Source organism: Chiloscyllium plagiosum, chromosome 7 (genome assembly GCF_004010195.1).
Source record: "Chiloscyllium plagiosum isolate BGI_BamShark_2017 chromosome 7, ASM401019v2, whole genome shotgun sequence".
NCBI classification, from domain to species: Eukaryota; Metazoa; Chordata; class Chondrichthyes; order Orectolobiformes; family Hemiscylliidae; genus Chiloscyllium; species Chiloscyllium plagiosum.
In genome coordinates this window covers 77,805,491-77,828,820 of record NC_057716.1, presented here as the reverse complement: position 1 = coordinate 77,828,820, position 23,330 = coordinate 77,805,491, and the positions used below count along the sequence as shown (strand labels likewise).

Sequence of the window (23,330 nt, the reverse complement as noted above, 5' to 3'; positions counted from 1 at the left end):
TAAGTTCTGTTGTTATGCAGTCTCTGGTGCAATATAAGAAGGAGATGATGCTGTACTGGCAATGTCACTGGACCAGTCGTCCAAATATCTAGGCTAACGCTGTGTGACACAAGTTCAAATTCTACCACATCATCTGGTGAAAATAAATTCAAATAACAAAATATGGAATTTTGAAACTAGTCTCAGTGATAGCTACCATAGATTATTAGAAAAAAAAAATTAGTTCACTAATATCCTTGTGGGAAGGAAATCTGCTATCCTTAATTAAAATACTGCAGGTGCTGGATATCCGAAATAAAACAAAAAATGCAGGATAAACACAGCAGGCTTGGCAGCATCTGTAGAGAGAGAAACAGGGTTAACATTTCAAGTCCAAAGACTCTTGTTTTATGTCCAACACCTGAAAGAGAAGATGGGTCCTCAACCTTTTTTGAAAGCTAGCATCTCTAATAAGATAACACTCCTTCAGCTTGACACTGGGGCAGCAGCCTACATTTTTGTGCTAAAATTTCAGGAATGGGACTTAAATACATAATTTTCTGACTCATAGACAAGAATGCTATGGACAGAGTTACACTTTAAATTCATTGTGATTCTTAAAAAAAAGTGATCTTGTTTGCATCCATCACTTATTTTTCTCCTGTGTTGTGCACTTTGGGCTATCGTTCTTTCTGTCCTCTAATACACATGCTCTGCCACAGTTATTGACATGGAGGAGCAAGAGTTCATACTCACCAGTCATGATTCACTCTGGCTTTTTAATGTCAGGTAATTTATATAATGTTGATGCATCTGGATGTGCTTTGGCACATCTTGGATATCTGTTTGAAGGTTAATAAATGCAGAACCAACTAACTACTTTGTGCCAAAGTCAGTAACCTTTTTTTCAGGAATGCTACTGATCACACAAGAAACAACAAATTATTTCTCCTGAGAATTCTAAGCTTATAAATCCTACCTGGAAACTATTTGTGAGCCTTAGTCTTGCTCTAGAAATCCAACAGGTCTACTTAATTTTGGAAGCAGGGATGGGGGAATTAATAGTAATTCCAACAGATTAATCAGCACTTTAGCTCGGGAAACTATCACACTAAGGCTTTGAGGATACAGACTCCACAAAGGAAATCTCTGCGTCTGTTTGCAATCATTGCATTTCTGCATAACATACAATTCTCCCCTTATGCACTGTGCACTAAAGCTAACTAGTTTGCAAAAATAATAAAGGAAATATTGCAAAGCAAAAAAAAATGGTTCATCACCTTTCCTGTTAGTAAGCAGCAGATAGTGGTGGAAGAGGAAAAATAATGCATACAAAAGTATTACAAGTTTTAGAAAAACAGAAGGGAAGAAGAGGTCATGCATCTCAGGAATCAACATCCATGTATACAATAATTGTCTAAGCAGTTTTTAGATGCAATGAACCAAATATCATTAAAGTTGTTTCACCTACCTATTTTAATAATCCTGACCCCATGATAATGCTGCACTCACAATGTGAAACTTCCAGCAAAACTGATTAGCTATGTGTCTCCTTGGAGACAAATATTGTTAGAAACAAATGCTTACAGACAAAGCATGTGCTGGGCCTATTTTAACAATTGCTTGTTAAAGGCAGTGGCATCAGAAACTGAGCATAATGCTCATCTTTTGGCTTTTGGTGATATGAACTTTATCAATAGATTTCTATATTATCTAAAATATTTCTATGTTTTCTAAATGAAAAGGAAAATTTGCCAGGAGATTGTAAATTTACGGTGAAGTCAAGCCCAGGAATTCAGGAGGCATTTTCAGAGCCTGTCTGATTTTCCAAAATGAAAAATGGAAGATGCAGTTGGTTTTGAAGGGATACACTATTGTCCTACCAAATTTCCTTTCTGCATTCCAAAGAGGCAGGACCCTATACATGGGATGTAACATGAAAATTTATCACACTGGGTACCAACAATAGCACCTCCACATTATGGCTACCATCCACATTGGGTTAGACAGCAAGTTGTAGGAATTTCAAAGAATCAGTGGCACAGTGGTTAGCACTGCTGCCTCACAACCCCAGAGACCTGGGTTCAATTCCTGCCTCAGGCGACTGACTGTGTGGAGTTTGCACATTCTCCCTGTGTCTGCGTGGATTTGCTCCGGTTTCCTCCCACAGTCCAAAAATGTGCAGGTTAGTGAATTGGCCATGCTAAATTGCCCAAGTGTTAGGTGAAGGGATAAATGTAGGGGAATGGGTCTGGGTGGACTGCGCGTTTGGCGGGTCGGTGTGGACTTGTTGGGCCGAAGGGCCTGTTTCCACACTGTAAATAATCTAATCTAATAATCTAATCCTGTTGCACCATACTGCAGAATTGCATTAGATGTATTAATGTACCCAAAACAACATTTCTGTGGAATCATAGAGCATGACTTCAGAGTAAATTTGCAATCACAACAATCTGATATGTGAAAGTCCATCTTCAATGTGGTGTGGTTCACTGTTGTGTGAAAATAGCATCTCATCATTTCTGCCTCATAGTCATGACTCAATGCTTCAATATGTCGATTGGCTATTGAAGGAAAAGTACCTAAAAATTAAAATGACAGAATTGTTTTATGGAAAGTTTAAGGCCAAATCCGTACTGTTAGTTGCTTCTTGTTCTTTTGACATTTGATAAATACACAGATTTTACACTCTTTTGCTTTTCAGGTGTATGGAAAAGATGGTAAACTGCACATTTACTACAATAGTGTAATTTTGATTTAAATTGGCACATTAGTTAAATACTAAAAGGGCCAAAAAGGCCATGAAGAATGTCTGAATGCCAAATAAAATCAAGACAGTTATCACAGTCACTGTTAGACATTTGTGTTTTCCTGGGAGAAACAAGCTGTCAGATTTCAGCCATGGTTGAAGCTCTTCAAAAGCTTGGAAGGGGTAACAACCGTCTGAGGTTTTGATGGGCAAATAAATCTTAAGATCACCCTTGGGCTCTGTAGCTGCATTGAGTAGATAGATATTTGTTAACAGAAAATGTCTCACTCTAAATTCTTCTGATCAAATCTCTTTCTATTGTGATATCTTTTTTTTCTCTCCTTTTCAACATTTTTGCATGTTATTTGTGTTATCAGAATGCTGGTTGATCACTCTTCACAGCAACCATTATTCTTTGGGTTTGATGAGTGATTTTACAGCCAGACATGTTTCATGCTGCTAACTCACCCCATCGATCTGTGCTAGAACCAGAACAGACACATGATGGCATCGAATGCACTAGTGGCTGTATTCTTCTGTGGTCAACACAGGACTCAACCTCACAGCATTCTGCCTCAGTGGGCCGTACACTCAGAAAATATCAGTTGCTGTGTGATCAAAATTAACTTTCTCGAGTACTCAAGCCATATGGCAGCAAGCATCCTTAGAGAAGCTCCATAACAGCAAATAGGTGAAGGTCTCACTGACTTAATATCTCAATCTTATTAAACTCCTCAACATAGTGTCAGTCTCAGGAATATGGATATTCTGTTTTATACCTCAATTCACATGGTGGCCTTCTTTCAGAAGGGGGATTTTGCAAAATAATTAGAAGAAATTATGCAGATATGTGGGCAGTTTCTGACTCCTCACAAACCTGGCAGAGGAGTGATGGTACACACTCTGGTTGGGCAGTTATGGAAATAAGCTATTTTTCTTGAGAATTCAGATAAAGACATTTTCTGGAGTAAGATTGTGATGATGATCAGCAAAACAAAGGCAGAATATTTATGCTGCAATAATTATAGAGTATAACTTTACAGTTCACAGTTTTACATGGGGCAAGCAAGGCCTAGGGTGGCCATTGATCTAAATGAGACTCTATACTCAAAGTTTGTGAGAAGATTTGTAGTTCGGGTGCTGGTTGTTGTGGTTCTGTTCGCCGAGCTGGGAATTTGTGTTGCAGACGTTTTGTCCTCTGTCTAGGTGACATCCTCAGCGCTTGGAAGCCTCCTGTGAAGCGCTTCTGTGTTGTTTACTCCGGCATTTATAGTGGTTTGTCTCTGCTGCTTCTGGTTGTCCGTTCCAGCTGTCTGCTGCGGTGGCCGGTATATTGGGTCCAGGTTGATGTGTTTATTGATAGAATCTGTGAATGAGTGCCATGCCTCTAGGAATTCCCTGGCTGTTCTCTGTTTGGCTTGTCCTATAATAGTAGTGTTGTCCCAGTCGAACTCATGTTGCTTGTCATCTGTGTGTGTGGCTACTAAGGATAGCTGGTTGTGTAGACTCTATACACCCAACCCTAAGAGGGGTAGAGGGCAAGCCTGGCAGGTCATTGCTGAGGTTTTGAAAGAAAAGCAGGTTCCAAGTCTGTCAAGACCAAATCCCTAGGTTTCCACTGACAGTTACTCCATAATTTCCTGGCTGTCTGTTAAGGTCCCCAGTCTCTCTGGGCCTTACCACTCCTCTTCAGCTTGGGACCCCCATACGTACTGATTCTGGATTCTAGGACTACTTGCAGTTCCAGTCCAGGTTACTGTTGTGTTTTGGCACTTCTTTCACTGTAGAGCTATCTGTCAAACAGATTGGCCACAACCTTTAATGGACATGACAAAAAATTTAAATTCTGGATCTCATGATTTATTATTAACAATTTTTCTTGTTGAATATTTTTCATTTTCCACAGATTATAATGAATTGATTTGGAAATGCTAAAAATCTTGAATACAGCTCCACAAAAACAAAGGTTTTAGTTGCATCGTTTCTATCAGCCTTCTGAACTCACTGAATTAGGAGTATCATTATATTTTGGAACCCATTTGCAACCTTTCACTCCACCTGGAAAATCAAATTGTTTTAAAGATCTTTGCTACATTGTGTTGCTCTTTTGTTAAAATTGTGTTCTTGATTTTGGCAAAAAGTGTTAATCAGCACAAATACTTGTTTTTCTTGCTTAGGTGGTGCACCACACAGGACAAGCTATTCCAGATGGTTTGGCAGTTGATTGGATTGGCAAAAATCTATACTGGTGCGACAAAACAAAGCTGACTATTGAAGTCTCAAAACTTAATGGGCTTTATCAGACAGTCCTTGTGAACACAGGGCTGAAGACTCCTAAACATCTTGTGTTAGATCCTCGCACTGGGTATGAACATAACCATTTATGCTGCTGTTAAAGCTATCAAAATATTTTCGCAAAGATTGAGTTACTAATCCTGAAACAAATAAACCTGTGTATGTATATAAAGGTGTGAAATAATTCTAACATTTAATAAAAGAAATCTGCGAAGTTAGAACCACTACTTAAGGCTTTAGTGGCAGAGGATTGGTGTCAACATTTCAATCTCTCAGTGTTTGAGTTAACTTTGAGACTCAGCTATTGCGATGTGCAAACGAAAACATCGCTTGTGTTGTTTACTATACTCCTAAAGTTTGCATTTTGCATTGAATGTTCAACTTTCTGTAGGAATTATTATTTGTACTATTGTTCATATTATGGGAGGCAACCATCCAGTGGTATTATTGCTGGGCTGTTAATCTAGAGACCCAGGTAATATTCTGGGCACCTGGGTTCAAATCCCACCATGGAAGATGCTGGAATTTGGATTCAATAAAAATCTAGAATTAAGAGTCTCATGATGACCATTGTCGATTATCAGGGGAAAAAAAACTATCTGGCATCACTCCAGACAATGTGATTGACACTTAACTGCCTTCTGGCAATTAGAGACAGGCAATAAATGCTGGCCTAACCAGCGGCACCCACATCCTGAGGATGAATAAAATAGAGAAATATCATTGATGTAGCTTTGCAATAGCAATAAATCTATTTAAATCATTTATTTCACCTTTTGTTTTAAATTCAATGGCCTACTGAGGCCTGCAGCATTGCTTTTTTATTCTGGATCACCATGATATTTTTATCTTCAATTTTGTCACCTGTGGCAAATTACATAAAATATACTATAAGCATCTGTGGAAAAGGTGCCAGAATTAAAAAAGTTTTTATACACACAACAAAACAACCAAAAGAACTGCAGACACTGGAAATCTGAAACAAAAACAAAAATTGCTGGAAATGCTTAGCATATCTGGCAGCATCTGTGGAGAGAAATCAGATTCAACATATTGGGTGCGGTGACCCTTTTCAGAATAGGTTCGGTCCACAGATTATCCAGCAATTCTGTTTTTGTTAACATCTTGAACTTCATCACATCTTACATCACCAACACTTAAGTGCTGCCTCTGAAGCATAGTTTTTCTATAACACAGTGTTGCACAAGAACGCAACCACCACATTACAGAAGAACTGTCTGAAGGCAACATCTACAAAAAGAGGATACTGGGTTAACATTTGATAACTTATTTTTCTTTGTCATCGAGATTAGAATTGCATTGAATGACATAGGATTCAGACCATTGATTTGTGCCATTGTTTGAGCTTCCTTATTTGTCCTCCCCTCTTATCTGACCTCACTTTACAGGATATCATTCTGTTCTTTTTCTTTTCATGGGCTTATCTTACTTCCGTTTAAACACATCCTAATCATTCCAGTACGGTAGCAATTCCAAATTCTACCCACTGTCTGAGCAAACGTGATTCATTTAATGAAATTGCAAAGTTGCAAGAGTACCTGACATGCTGAGAGATTCCAGTATTTTCCATTCTTATGTTTGAATTGAGTTTTAATTTTTTTTAATAAACATTTTTGAATAGATATTTGTATTGGACTGACCATGGTGATTATCCACATATCGGCCGTGTAGGAATGGATGGAACTAATCAAAGCATTATCATAGACAGAAAAATCTCAAAGCCAAGTGGTCTCTGCCTGGATTATGTGAATAATAGGCTGTACTGGGCTGATAATGAGCAAGGTTCTATAGAGTTTGCTGACCTGGATGGATCCAATAGACATAGAGGTAGGTAAGGCTGTTTTTCTCTCCCCCATTTTGAATTATTTTGTTTTGTGCATATATTTTAATTCATCACACTTCATAATAAATAATGAGACATTAATGCTCTTCAAATTTGCTAATGATAAATTTGGTAAATTCTATTCAAACTAAATATTTCTATGTTTCTATGTTTCAAATAGAAATGTTTCTATTTGAATAACCTAGTGAAAAGAAAATATTTCTATCTATATGTAGAAAATTATCGATTGATTGTCTGAACCTTGTGCGATATTATAAAATGTCAGCATGTATAATAAAATAGTTTACTGATACTATGTAGGCAGTCTGCCAAGATATATTTCATTATTCAAGATTTGAGATTTTCTTGATCTCCATGTTACTTTCTTTGTGATTTTAAACAAGTTTGTATATTATAGTTCTTGTGCTCAATATATATGCATAATTAAAACTACGATAACGAGCGACTGTCCTCAATCATATTATGTTTGTGCCTGTCACCATTTTAAGAAGTATAGTTTGGGCCAACAATGTGACCTTTGGCCCAAGTAGGTGAGAGTCTCAACAGTTTTCAAAAGTTATTATCTGATGAAGTAACTTTGACCTGACAAAATGTTAACAGCAAGAAACGACATCTGGTGGCATTATCCCCAGAACACTGGGACTGAAGAAACATCAACCCTAAAGAAGTCTGAAACACTAATTTCACTTTTAAAAGTTAAATTGTAACCCTTGAGTTTTAACAAGAGCCATTGATTTCTCTCTCCCATCTAAGATCACCTCCACCTCCTACCACTTACCAGTAGTCGTTACTGCATTAGGATGAAAGTCAGGTCTAGTAAATTAAAATGAAACTCAGAAATAATAATGCCTGTCTTCAGAATGCTGTGATAAGTTTGAGATTTATATTATAATCATCAAACACAGGGCAGAACTTTCCTATTCATAGTTAAAATATGTTGATGAGTGAGTTTCATGGTGATCTGTCCACCAGGGCCAAGAGCAATTTTTTTTCAAGGAATCTTTCACTCTTCATTTCATTAATTTTGCAAATGGGCTTTTGAGCATATTTCTCAAGTATTCACGTATCTCGTGTGCTTACCACAGGTGAGACATTCTGTTGTACATGCCTCTGTGCCATATTTCAAACCAGGAATAACTCATCATACTGTGGTACTTGAGTCTATCTAACTGTCTCAGAAGAGACAGTTCCCATTTCATAGACAAAGACTTGGAGGTGTTTGTGGATGGGTGTTGCAGGGGAGATAAAGATTGTAACATCAGATAGTGCTGTATCCTAAATAAGGCAGGACATCCGGCAATGCAGAAAGAAGGTCAATGATCTTCCAATCTCCACAAGGATAAGTACCACCATCTTCTCTGTGCTTCCTCACACTTATAATGCCAGCTCTCACTCTAATTCTGCTATTGCAAAGAACCCATGCCAAAGCTCAAGGACTCCATCTCTCATTAGTACATGTATCATGTCCACTTAATGGCTCTCATCCACCTCATTCCCAAACCACTAATCCTTAATTAAATGTAGACACATAAGTAGGCCATTTTTTAGCCCATCATGTCTGCTCTGCCACTCAATGATATCATGGTTAATCTTGGTTGAAACTTTATTGCTGGAACAGCACAGCAGGTCAGGCAGCATCCAGGGAACAGGAGATTCGACGTTTCGGGCACAGGCCCTTCTTCAGGAATCTTCAGGCCCTTCATTCCTGAAGAAGGGCCTGTGCCCAAAACGTCGAATCTCCTGTTCCCTGGATGCTGCCTGACCTGCTGTGCTGTTCCAGTAATAAAGTTTCAACTTTGATCTCCAGCATCTGCAGACCTCACTTTCTCCTATCATGGTTAATCTGTTAATCTTGAACTCCACGTTCCTGCCTTTGGCCCATCATCCTTGCTTCCCTTCCTGATTAAAAATGTCTATCTCAGCTTCAAATATATTCAATCACCTAGCCTCTATAGTAATCTGTGATAAAAAAAATCATTGACTCACTATCCTCTGAGAGAAAAGTAATCCTGCTTGTCTGTTCTTGAAATGGACACTCCTTTATTCAGAATATGCCCTTTTGTCCTAAATATTTCCATAAAAGAAATCAACCTCTCAGCATCTATCCTGCCAATCCCTTTACAAATCTTACATGCTTTAATAAAGTCATCTTTCATTGTTCTAAATCTGATGAGTGCAGGCCCAATATACTCTATCTCTCCTTCGAAGAAAATCCTTCCATACTGGAATTGACCGAGAGACCCTTCTTTGGACTACTTTAATGCTAGTATATCTTTCTTTCAATAAGATGATCAAACTGTTCACAATACTCGAAGTGTGGTCTAAATAGTGACCTACATAGTTTTAGGAAGACTTCTTTCTTTTTACATTCAATTTTTTAAAAATGAAGACAAACAGCCCATTTGTCTTTGTTATAACCTGTTGATTATGTACTCTAGCTTTTTGTGATTAATACACGAAAAACCACCATCCCTTGTGCTGTAGCTTTCTGCAGTCTTTCTTCATTTAAGTAATATTTAGACCTCTTCCTGCCAAAAGACATAAACCCATAGTGTTTCACATTATATTCCATCCTGCTAAGTTTTTCACACTCACTTCACCTGTCTTTTATCCCTCTGTAGGTTCTGTGTCATCCTCACCACGTGCTCCCACCAATCTTTGTGACATTCACAACCTCTGCCAAAGTGCTTTCACTTCCCTCATCCAAGTAATAAATATGTACTGTAAATAATTGTGGCCCCACACTGATCCCTGTTGCACTCTACTAGTTACAGATTGCCACTCTGAACATGCCTGTCTTATCTGAATTCTGTTTTCTGTTAGTTAGCCCATCCTCTATTCAAGCTATTATGTGACCCCCAACACTCTGGGTGATTGTCTCATTAAGTAGCCTAACGAGCAGCACTTTAACATTTAAATCTTTTACATAAACTGTTTCACATTCATCTATCTTGCTTGTTACCTTCTCAAAAGAATTCTCTAAAAGTTTGTCAGGCATGAGTTCCCTTCATGGCGCCATGCTGACTCTCTTTGGTTCAATTACGTATTTTTTTAAGTGTGCTACTTTTACATCCTTTTTTAAAGCTTTACTTGGAATAGTGATGTGATGAAGTTCAGGAAATTATATCAATAAAAAGAGAGTTAAAAGAAGCGGTATGTTGGATTTTGATTGTCTTTTGAAAAGGGAGAAGAAACAAGAACAAACACTGAATTATTCATAAAAAGTAAAGAAAAGCATATTTAAGATTTGATTATTTTCCAAGAAAATGCCATTTGAGATGACTCACCCTATTTTGCGCATTGGGCACTTGCCACTGCAGCCAAACTGCAGATTTGCCATTTTGGGAGTTACAGAAACAAACCCATTCTGTCCAACTCCACAGTCTCATGGAATTCACTAGATATTGTCGACTATTTCAACATAGTTCTGCCAAAGATGTCCTAACAATAACCACATATTTGGGTGTGGAATAAAGGACGAAATATGAGACTGGTCAGAAAGGTCTCGGAATAATCATGAGAATTTTAATCTACATTCCAACTGGTAAAGTCAGATGGGCAAAGGTAGTGTAGATTAAGAGCTCATAGTAAGTTTTCCAGACAATTTCTGAGAACAGAAATCAGCCTGCACTGGACTTGCTATCCTATAAAAAAATAATATTTATTAATTAATGACCTCATAATGAAGCAGTTCCTAGTAGTAGCAACCTCAGTATGATTGCATTTTATGTTCAGATTGAGGGAGGGAGGACTGGGTCTGCGTCTAATTTTTGAACATTTAAATAAGAGTAATTATGAGAACATGAAATAGAGCTGGTTAAAGTCAGTTGGCAAATTAAGTTAAGGACAGGCAGATGAAGACAGAACAAAGAAGGTTCAATAAGTTCCCTATTGAGAACAAATGGAAAAGCTAATTTAGAAGTTTAAAGGTGATTTAATTAAAACATAACATTCAGACAGGTTGAGACAAGGTAGATGTGGAGAAATGTTTCCTGTTATGAGAGAATCTAGAACCAGAAGTGATTGTTTAAAAATCAGGGGTCACCAATTTAAAACAGAGATTAGGGACACTTATTTTTCTCTCAGAGGTTCATGAGTCTTTGAAACTGTTTTCCTGAAAAGATGATGGAAGCAGAGTTTTTGAGGATTGTTTTAAGACCCATAAATAGATTCTTGTAAAATAGATTCTCCGGTGGGCAAGAATGTGAGTTTGAAGTTACAATCCAATCAATGTGATCTTATTGAATAGCCTACTTCTGCTTCTGGTTTATATATTGCTACATTTGTAAGACCATATATTGTTGCTAATTGAACATGCCTTTGGATTTTTAAAATTGAATCTTCTCTTTGCTAGATGTCAATCTGGTCAAAACAAATTATAAGGAAAAGAACAAAAACAAATACTGAATTATTCATGAAACTAAAGAAAAGCACATTCAAAATTTGATTTGATTTGTTATTGTCACATGTGCTGCTGCCCCACAGCGACACGGAACTGGGCGACTGTGCGGTGTTTGTATGTTCTCCCCATGTCTCCATGGGTGTGCTCGGGGTGATCCAGTTACTCCTCACAGTCCAAAGATGTGCAGGTTAGGTGGATTGGCAATGCTAAATTGCCCATAGTATCCAGGATTGTGTAGGTTTGGTGGATTAATGATCGGAAATGCAGGGCTATTGGGTGAGGGTAAGTAGAGTAGGTATGGGTGGGATGTTCTTCGGAGGGTTGGAGTGGGCATGATAGACTGAATGGCCTGTTTCCACACTGTAGGCATTCTATGATTCTATGATGTACCTACGTACAGTGAAAAGTTTTGTTTACTGTGCAGTACAGGCAGATCATGCCATACAAAGTGCATTAGAGTAAGAGAACAGATTGAAGAATACAATGTTATGCAGAGAAGGTGTACAAAGAGTGAGATCAATATTAAATTTAAAATGGACAGGCCCAGTCAGAAAAAGAAGCTGTGCTTTTCCAGCAACACACTCTCAACTCTGATGTCCAGCATGTGCAGTCTTCACTTTCTGCTAGGCCCAGTCAGAAGTCTAATTATGGCAAGGAAGAAGCTGTTCTTGAATCTGTTGGTTCATATCTTTAAACTTTTTTAATCTTCTATCTGACAAAAGAGGTTGGAAGAGGTGCAAAAGATTCTGATCAGGTTTAAAAAAATGCTTATAGTTCTGAAGAAGTGGATACACAGAAAAATACAATATTAGTCTCTCAAATGATTAATCAATTGCATTTTTGTAAAATGTTAGGATTTTGTCCAGACCAGTTTTTTCTCTTGCTTTTTACTGCTTATAAGTATCATTCACTTGTGGAGGATAACAGAAATATTTTCTGTGAAGACAACAGTTTTGCACATACACATAACATTCTCTGTGGAAAAAGGTAGAGTGCAACACCATTTGCATGTATTTATTCCAACTCATAAATGCTAGCAAGGTCAGATTATGTTCTATGTTCTCCAGCTGTATGTTATAAAAATGACTTATGATTTTGGGCCAACATTTGGTACTAGAATTAAAATAGAACATAGAACACTACAGCGCAGTATAGGCCCTTCAGCCCTCGATGTTGCGCCAACCCGTGAAACCAATCTGTAGCCTTTCTAACCTACACTATTCCATTCTCATCCATATGCCTATCCAATGACCATTTAAATGTCCTTAAAGTTGTCGAGTCTACTACTGTTGCAAGCAGTACATTCCAGTCCCTACTACTCTTTGAGTAAAGACACTACCTCTAACATCTGTCCTATATCTATCACCCCTCAGTTTAAAGCTATGTCCTCTCATGCAAGCCATTGCCATCTAAGGAAAAAGGCTTTCACTGACCAGCCTATCTAACCCTTTAATTTCCTCATATGTCTCAATGAAGTCAGCTCTCAACTTTCATCTCTCTAACAGAAATAGCCTCAATCTCTCAGCCTTTCCTCATAAGATCTTCTCTCCATATCAGGCAACATCCTAGTAAATCTCCTCTGAATTCTTTCCAACGCTTCCACATCCTTCTTATAATGTGGTGACCAGAACTGTATGCAATACTCCAAGTGTGGCTGCACCAGAGTTTTGTACAGCTGCAACATGACCTCATGGTTCCAAAACTCAATCCCTCAACCAATAAAAGTGAACACAACGTATCCCTTCTTAACAGCCCATCAACCTGGGTAGTAACATTCAAGGATCGATGTACATGGATACCGAGATCTCTCTGCTCATCTACACTACCAAGAATCTTACCAGTAGCCCAGTACTCTGCATTCTGGTAACTCCTCCCAAAGTAAATCACCTCACAGTTTTGCACATTAAACTCCATTTGCCACGTCTCAGCCCAGTTCTGCACCTTATCTATGTCCCTCTGTAACCTACAACATACTTCATCATTATCCACAACCCTACCGATCTTAGTGTCATACGCAAATTTACTAACCCATCCTTCTATGCCATCATCCAGGTCATTTATAAAAATGACAAACAACAGTGGACCCAAAACAGATCCTTCCAGTAAAAGACTAGTAACTGAACTCCAGGATGAACATTGCCCATCAGTCACCATTATCTGTCTTCTTTCAGCTAGCCTATTTCTGATCCAAACCGCTAAATTACCTTTAATCCCATGCCTCCGTATTTTGTGCAGTAGCCTACCGTGGGGAACGTAATCAAATGCTTTACTGAAATCCATATACACCACATCAAATGCTAAAACCCTCATCTACCTGTTTGGTCACTTCCTCAAAGAACTCAATTAGGTTTGTGAGGCACGACCTCCCCTTACAAAACTGTGTTGACTATCCCTAATCAACTTATTCCTCTCCTAGATGATTATAAATTCTATCTCTTATAACTTTTCCCAACACTTTGCCCACAACCAAAATAAGGCTCACAGGTCTATAATTTCCAGGGTTGTCTCCACTCTTGCCTAATCACATTATAATTGCCTTTCCCCCAGCTATAGCTTTTGCCCTGCGGTTTTGACTTATCCCTTTCCATCACTAAAGTAACCATAACCGAATTGTGGTCACTATCACCAAAGTGATCACCTGCCTCCAACTCTAACTCGTGGCCACATTCATTACCCAGTACCAAATCTAATGTGGCCTCACCCTTTGTTAGCCTGTCTACATGCTGTATCAGGAATTCCTTCCACATACATTGGTCAAAAACTGACCCATCTAAAGTACTCGAACTGAAGCATTTCCACTCAATATTTGGAAAGTTAAAGACTCCATAAAAATTACCCTGTCATCTCACTCCTATCGAGGATCATCTTTCCTATCCTATCCTCCACATCTCTGGAACTATTCGGAGGCCTATAGAAAACTCCCAACAGGGTAACCTCTCCTTTCCTGTTTCTAACCTCAGCCCAAACTACCTCAGTAGATGAGTCCTCAAACGTCCTTTCTGCAACTGTAATACTGTCCTTGATTAACAATGCCACACTAGCCCCCATGCACCCCCCTTTTACCATCTTCTCTGTTCTTACTGAAACATCTAAATCCCAGAACCTGCAACAACCATTCCTGTCCCTACTCTATCCATGTCTCCAAAATGGCTACAACACAAAGTCCCAGGTACTGACCCATGCTGCAAAGTTCATCCATCTTATTCTGGATCTTCCTGGCGTTGAAGTAGACACATTTCAAACCAACTTCTTGCTTGCTGGTGCCTTCTTGCGACCTTGAAACCTTAGTTCTGACTTTACTACTTTAAACCTCCTACATACTTGAACTACAATTTTGGTTCCCACCCCCCTGCTGAATTATTTTAAACCCATCCGAAGAGCATAAGCAAATTTCCCCCCAGGATACTGGTACCCCTCTGCTTCAGGTGAAGAGCGTCCTGTTTGTAGAGGTCCCACCTACTCCAGAAAGAGCCCTAATTATTCAGGAATCCAAAACCCTCCCTCCTACACCATCCCTGTAGCCACATGTTCAACTCCTCTCTCTCTCTATTCCTCGCCTTGCTAGCACGGTGGATGGGCAACAAACAAAAGATAACAACTCTGTTTGTTCTAGCTCTAAGCTTCCACCCCAGCTCCCTGAATTTCTGCCTTAAATCCCTACCTCTCATCCTAGCTATATCGAGACATCATGAACCCTGGTACTTGGGAGGCAACACACCAACTGTGAGTGTCTCTCGTTCCCACAGAACCTCCTGTCCTTCTTCCTAACTATGGAATCCCCAATGACTAATGCTCTGTTCCTCTTCCACCTTCCCTTCTGAACAGCAAGGACAGACTCTTTGCCAGAGACATGTGCCCCATTGCTTACCCCTGGTATGTCCTCCACCTCCCCCCCCAAACAGTATCCAAAATAGTATACTTGTTGTTAAGGGGAACAGCCACAGGGGATCCCTGCACTGCCTGCTAGTTCCCTTTCTGTTCCCTGGTAGTAACCCATCTACCTTCTTCTTGCACCAAGGAGTGACTACCTCCCTGTAACTCCTCTTAATAACCCCCTCCTCCTCCTGAATGATCCAAAGTTCATCCAGCTCCAGCTCCAGTTCCCTAATGTGGTTTTCGAGGAGGTGCACTTCCCGCAGACTCAGTCAACAAAGACACTGGTCATGACCCTTACCTCCCACATTCTGCAGGAGGAATATCCAATTGCCCTAACCTCTATTCCCACTATTCTAACTTCTAAATGTCTGATTTAAAGGCATGCTCAAGGCTTTCTTCCTTGACATTACTACTTGGAATTAAAATTCATTCCGAGATCAGTGATTGATTGCTGCACCATGTTCTGTTTGAAACTAAGATGATTCCATGAATTCTCTGTCCTCATCATTAAGAGATTGTCAAAATGTTGACCACAAAGGTTCTGAAAGTCGAAAAAGATTTTTAAAAAACTGTCTAGCCAGGCTCATGTTAAGTCGCTGCCTCAAGATTATCCAAGAGGCAAGACAACTTAAGTGTTAGAATTCTATTGTCGATCAATCTTCTAATTGATAATCAGGCCTGTTTAGGCTCAATAGAACAAATCTGTACTGAGTTTATTGACACCTGGAAAATGTCAGTGATTGGTAACAGTGAAAGGTTATTCAAAATAGATCAAAAAAGACAAGGGAAAGAAATTATTAATGTAATCCCTTCAGCAGTTGTTTTCCTTTAGTCGATTTCTTCATGGGGAAGGGCATTTTTGACAAGGCCAACATTTGTTGTCCATTGCAAATTCCCCTTAGACTGAGGGGCTTATCAGGCCATTTCAAAGAACAACATAAGAGTCAACCATAAGTCTGAACTCACATGTAGACAAGACAAATAAGGACAGCAACTCTCCTTCCGAAAGGATATTAGTGAACCAGATGGGTTTTCCAAGAATTGATGATGATTTCATGACTTCATTCCTGAAATTAGCCGTATTTTTTCCAGGCTGTCATATTAACTGAATTTAAATTTCGTCAGTTGCTATGGTGCAATGCTATGTCTTGGTAATGGGTGCTGGCAGGCCTGCAGGGGCCCATGAGGTGGCAGGGGTGGTGGTTATAATGCATACTGCAGTGACATAAGTTCAGGGATTTGTGTGAGGAGTGTTTGCCTACCTTAGAGAGACAAGAGGAAAGTCAGAGGATGGATTTTGAATTGTGGACAGGTAGGATGAAAGTGTGGTATTATTTGGTCTGGGAATGTCCCTGATGGTAATTAAGCACCCAAAAAAAAAATCCTCCCTCTTCCTACCTCCCCCTTCTAAAACCATTTTAAAGATAGATTGTTCATTGCAGTGTGGCACCCTCAGAAGAGAGAAAAATAAAAGAATATAAAATTATGATTTCATATTGAGTAATTTCAAAACACTCTCTCATGAGCAGGCATATTCATTTTCTATCAGGTGTTGGACCAAGTGAAACCACAAGCTAACAGAGGCTTGCTTTGTTCTGTGTTCTTTCAAATGGTAATGAAGAACCCGAGGGAGCCAGTATATTATTGCAGCAACTATTCATAAAAAATTATGTTCCAGTTGTATCTGATGGTTCATGCAATATTTAATGTCGAGGCTGGCATTCTTCCAATATAGTGCGCTAATATATCCATATCCTATTGCAGTCCAGAACCAAGATATTCCACATGTTCTAGCGGTGACGTTATTTGAAGACTACATTTACTGGACAGATTGGAAAACTAAGTCGGTCAGCCGTGCTCATAAAACCACAGGTTTAAACAAGATGTCACTAATCAGCTCCTGGCATCAGATAATGGATATCCATGTGTATCATCCTCACAGACAACCAGATGGTAATTCTTCACAACCTGCTATATGCTTTCCAAATTTAATGTATAAATCATTTGTGTAATTGGATGATTTATTTAATTATGGGTAAGAAGTCATTTTACTTTGTCTCTTTAAGGAAAAAAATTAAGTTGGATAAAGGAAGTATTATATCATGCATAAAAATGAAAACTATAGGTGACTGAAGTCAGCTCAAATTGTATGAATTGATGTACAGAGAATATGCACTGACACTTACCTTGCTGAATGAACAGGAGTTTTGTAAAGTTAGCATAAGTGCCTTGAAGACAACTTTGCAAGTAAAAATGAAACCCTTGATTTTGTCTAACTTCATGTGGATTTGCTAGTAAGGCCTTTGAATCTTCTGTTTCAAAACTGTAGATGTGTGCATTTGGTATTCACCTACATTCAGCAACAACTACCTGTTATCCAGGAACTCATTTGTCTTTGCTAAGATATGTCAGGATTTCACGAGGTGGTTGACATTCATTTACAATCCACAGAAAGGATTTCAAACTCAAAGAGTTGCAAGTCATAAATTCTGAGTCATCCCTTCTTATTATTACAACTGCTTCTAACTGCACACAGCTAGTTATTAAGCCTTTAAATGGACAAAAAATGCAACGATAAGACATAGGATTAAACTGAGGCCATTTAGCCCTGCAAATCTGTTCCAGTATTCAATGAAATCATGACTGACATGATAACCCTGAACTCCACTTTCCTTCCTTTTTCCCAACAACCCTGGATTTCCTTTTTGATTAAAAATCTGTCTGTCTCAACCCAGTGTGCCTTGTGTAGGCTCCTGTGAATATATAATCTGATATTTATTCAGATTTACATGAGAGGAAATACTTTAATTCTGCAGGTTGCTGAAGTACTAGAGGATTTTAAGATAGACTCTATTCGATTAGTGTTAAGGAATACAAACATAAAATATAACATTGATGGATGTCTTCTGTAAATGGCTAGAGAGAAAGAGATAGGAGTACACATCTGTTGGTAAATGTGACGATGCTGTCACTTTAAAAAGGTTATTTTGTCCTTGTTTTTTATTCAAGAGAGATCGTAAAGGCAGAGGTGCCAAAATGTCTGGGCAAAAGCTTAGTTTAACAATGGCAGGGGAGTGGTCAGTTCTCCCATTTCAGGTTTTTTTCTAGTTTGGTTTAGCAGTAACAAACAGAAGCTGCTGCATTGGAGAAAAGTTCAAAGCTTCAGCAGATGGTTCCTGACTGGCATTCTCCCTGAAATCTCTCCTGCCTGTATGGAGAGTGTGTTTTGCCAAGGAGTGTGTTAATGGGATGTTACAGGAATGGGACAGCTCCTTTGTTAAGTTGCGGTATCGAGTCGGTTGGGTTTTCAAATCTCCTAAATTCTGTTTTCTTTTGTTCGTGTTTCAACTGTAGTATTTAAATAAATTCTGTTTTGCTTCAAGCCAAGTGCTTTGACCAGCTGCATCACACGTGAAATATCCACTCCACATCTGCTTTTAAAATTAGAAAACGTTAGGGTCTAGGCTATCTTCTTGGAATGTTTTGAGGGGGTCAATTTCAGACAGATAAAGAAATAGTAAGAGCAATGTAATGAAACTTCAAGTCCCTGACAAAGATAACAAAAAATGTAAAGGGCAATGACAGTCAAGAGCTCCTAAAATGTGCGCAGGCTTTTGAGTGTCCTATTTTTAATTGTTCTAGTGGTACCTGTGTGGTCAGCTGCTGAAGTCTTACCCTGTGACTTCCCTCCTTAAAACTCTGCATCTTTCTACCTCTTTTAAGAAGTTCCTTAAATACTACTTCTGATCTACGTTTGGCTCATCTGCATTTATATATCCGTGATTCAATGTCAAATTTTGCACCATAACTTTCCCTCATTGGAACATCTTAACATATTAAAAATACGATGCAAATACAGACTGTTGTTCATGATCAGTATATTTCTAGTCCAATGAGGAACAAAGACAATCTTATAATTACAGGTCCCATTGAAGATAAACCTGAATGGTTTCAGTGATTCTGACTGGAGTTTATTCTAAATAGCTCAGATTTTCTCCAGAAGAGCATTGGCTTCTGGAGAGGGAGGGATCCAAAAGGGAAAGGTGGAAACCAAAATGTACACTGAAGTATTTTGACAATAAAATGTAAATAACAGAACATTTTCTTCTGCCTGATTTGATACATGAATATTGATGTATTAAACTAAGAAAACAGTTCTAAGAGGTGGGCGGCACGGTGGCACAGTGGTTCAATTCCTGCCTCAGGCGACTGACTGTGTGGAGTTTGCACGTTCTCCCCGTGTCTGCGTGGGTTTCCTCCGGGTGCTCCGGTTTCCTCCCACAGTCCAAAGATGTGCAGGGTCAGGTGAATTGGCCATACTAAATTGCCCGTAGTGTTAGGTAAGGAGTATTGGTGGGTTTCGCTTCGGCGGGTCGGTGTGGACTTGTTGGGCCGAAGGGCCTGTTTCCACACTGTAATCTAAGCTAATCTAGTTCTGAGAAATGAAGTCAGGTAAGTGGAGAACATCTGGATAATCACAATCATAATAACATTAGATTTGAAGTAGCTGTGGAAAAGGGCATAAGATGATCAAAAATGAAAATCAACAACAGGAAGGCTTCCAATATCAATTATTTGGGAGGAAAACTATCATAGTGGACTGGAACCAAAAAAATGTTAAAAAAGCAATAAATGGACCTTCATTGTGTTGATTGTTCAGATACAAACCAAAAATATTGCCCCAAAGAGTATATCTTAACCAAATGCCTGCGATGACAATGGAAATACATGTTAAAATAACCTAACAAAAGGAGACTTATTGCAATTGTCAGGTATAAAATATAATTGAACACCAGACCGTCTGCAAAATGTTGGGAAAAATTTAATAATAAAAAAGAGCACATGAGAAAAGAATAACAGGTAAAATAAAAGTAAACTTAAAAATCTGTTGTAAACATACACAATAGAAAATTATTTTTCAAATACAGTTAGATTCAATTCAGGTCAAAGGGGGATTTTATTTCTTCTGGAAGCAAAGGGCATTTCATGCACTGAATGAGTATCTCTTCAAAAGGTAAGGATCAGCCAATGATGCTGCAAAGAAGGAAGGAGTAGGTATACTGGATTTACCTTCCTAAAAAAACATGGAAAGAAAGTGTAAGTAAGTCAGCATCAATCAAAATTAACAAGCTGACTAAATCAGATGGGATGCTTCTAAAGTTGCTGAGTGAACCAAGTGCACAGCATAGGTTCTGACCCCAGTCTTTCTTTCAGTACTCTTGAATAAACAAGATATGTCAGGACCATGGATGATTGCTGATACTGTATTATATTCCTATTCTAAAACAGGAAGATAAACCTGATAACTAAAGGCCAGCATATTGGGAAAACTGTTAGCAGCAATTGTCAAGGACAAACAGTCCATGCTTCTCCAAATAAGAATTATTAAGGCACAGCTATTTCAGGATTTATTTGTTTTTTGAAAAAAGAGTCATGTCTGACTAACATGATTAAACTGTTTGGATGAAATATTGAACAGATTGATGAAAATGATGACATAAGTATTGTCTGTATGGACTTTCAAAAGATGGAAGAGACAGGAAAATAGGAACACATGAATTAAAAAGATGGTTGTTATGTATGAATGGCATCAAATACATGATGGGAAGGAGAGAGCAGTGGTGAGTGAAGACATTTCTGACTCAAAACAATTATGCAGTGAAGTCCTTCAGGAATCAGTATGAGCATCCTAGCTTTTCTTATATGTAAATGACTTGGTTTCAGATACTGGAAGTACAGTTTCAAAATATATGAGTAAATAGTGAAGAATATAGTACAGGCTTCAAAAAGAAATTGGTGAAATTGGTAAACACATGACAGGTATGAGGGATGCACATTAACAGAGCCAACATGATGGAGTAGTATAATCTGAATATCTTGTTGTTAGTGTTCAGTTTGGCTAGATAATACTGGATTTTAGGTGCTACAACTACAATTAGTGATCCATAATTGGGCCTGTGGCACGTAATCTTTCTTTTGACCTGAAACACACCAAACGCACCTGAGCATGGAGTTAACCTCAGCTGGAAGCATCCAGAGCAGGCACATTACTGATTTAAGAGTCATACCCTAATCTGCGCCCTTTCTTAACCTTGCAAAACTAAACATGCATTATGCAGCAGAAAGAAACTCACCTCATTCTCACCCCAGGCAATGCAAGATAATTGTCACCTGTTTAGCTAATAGTTTCCATTTGATTTCTCTAACTGTTGTTAAATTCCTCAATGCTTTTTGATCTTTCAATAAAGGTTTTAATTTCAAAGTACTTTTTATTGACTTTAGGGTTCTGCACAACTCACTTGCTCCTAGCAATAGGGCCCATTAGTGTGCTATCCTCCTCCATCAAGGGTGATTGGGCGAGGTCAAACTACAAGAAAAGGGAGAAGGAGAAGCTGTTCACAAGAAGCCATTTCCACTCAAGAGTTTAGGGAACAATACTTCATTCCTGAAGCTCGGCTTGGAGCAGATGTCTCAAATTTTGGCTGTCACTAAGGGACTTAACATTGAAATCTCTCAGCTGCTGAACAAATTTCATCCACAGAGCAAGACAAGAACAGTATTGTCAGTGGCTGTGAAGGTGACTGTAGCAACTAAGCATTTTGATATCTACACCCATCAGCCTTCTCCTTCTAAAAACCAAAATAAAACTGCAAATACTGTAAATCAGAAACAAAAAAAGAAATTGCTGGAAAAACTCAGCAGCTCAGGCGGCATCTGTGAATAGAAATCAGAGTTAATGCTTCGGGTTAAGTAATCCACAGCGCTGAGGAAGGGTCACTTGACTGAAAATGTTAACTTGGATTTCTCTCCACAGATGCCACCAGAACTGCTGAGTTTTTCCAACAGTTGCTGTTTTTGTAGTCTGCTCCTTTTGTTGTTCAATAAAAGTTTGCTGAGTCATCCACACCTGAACTTATATGAACCACCCCTCTATGGCGAGTGTCCTCGTCCCACTGTCTCAACATATGCAGATTCTGCCACTGTACTATGCTTCAAGTTACATATAATGACAGTATTAACCAAAAACAGTAAGTTCAAATTTGCGTCTTCTTCATCACTCACTTCTTGCTGCTCCTCCACTGCCTAAACAAGTTGCACTTTTTGGTTACATAAAAGGAAAAAGACACAAAGGTAGGTTATGACGAGAAGCAGGGAAAAAGAGGTGCAAGCTTACACTATCTACAACTTTCTTTGGGGTGTGAAGAGGAAAGGTTTGAGGAGACTATTATCTCGAGTAGTTTCTGCTCCATCACTAGTCTTGGCCTCAGAAATGGCTCAGAAATTATAATGGTATCTTTTGATGATGATAATCACTGTGTCCTCCACATTAATTAGAATATGCAGGCACACCGCTAACTCTAGTTTGTTCTTGCTATAATATAATTTCATTATTATTTGTAAGCTTTACCTATGGTTCTACTTTCTAATATTATGAATTTTGGACCTTCAAAGTTTTCCAGTTTAAGTGTTTGCACAAAACTTGATTTCACTGTCCATCAGATTAAAAGCTCAAATGATTTCTATTTATCTTTGTCTCAGTGCCTGGTCACCCATGCAAAGTCGATAATGGAGGTTGCAGCAACCTATGTTTGCTGTCGCCTGGAGGAAAACACAAATGTGCCTGCCCCACAAACTTCTACCTGGCTGCTGATGGCAGGACTTGTCTTTCCAACTGTACCGCAAGCCAGGTATTGTATTTAAACATATGTCATGTAAATACATTGAATTCACTGTGCAATTAGTTTATTTTCTGTAACTACCCTGTAAGTCACTTTAAAAATCCTGCACACAGAAAGAGCGATCGATAATAGAACAGTGCCCATTTACTGACCACTTTAAACATTTTGAGACGGATCTTTTGAGGAGTGTCTAATTGCAAGTTTGCACTTATTTGTTTTTTTTAACATCTTAGGGAAAACTTTCCTGTATTTCTGGCAGGAGAATCTGATCATGATTTGGAGATGCTGGTGTTGGACTGGGGTGTACAAAGTTAAAAATCACTCAACACCAGGTTATAGTCCAACAGGTTTATTTGGAAGCACTAGCTTTCAGAGCACTGCTCCTTCATCAGGTGGTTGTGAGTATAAATTCTGTGTATTACGATCTTATACTCCACAGCCACCTGACAAAGGAGCAGTGCTCCGGAAGCTATTGCTTCCAAATAA

At 38.7% G+C, this 23,330-nt stretch overlaps 1 protein-coding gene across 1 annotated transcript in view; it reads left to right on the top strand.

Moving 5' to 3' along the window:
- Nucleotides 1–23,330, top strand: part of LOC122551725 (low-density lipoprotein receptor-related protein 1-like) — a 1,892,490-nt gene that overhangs the window by 1,672,219 nt on the left and 196,941 nt on the right. Inside the window, exons 59-62 of the mRNA XM_043694091.1 lie at nt 4,906–5,093; nt 6,666–6,871; nt 16,930–17,118; nt 22,705–22,853. Coding sequence (XP_043550026.1) covers nt 4,906–5,093; nt 6,666–6,871; nt 16,930–17,118; nt 22,705–22,853 — 732 coding nt within the window. The remainder of the gene's footprint in view (nt 1–4,905; nt 5,094–6,665; nt 6,872–16,929; nt 17,119–22,704; nt 22,854–23,330) is intronic.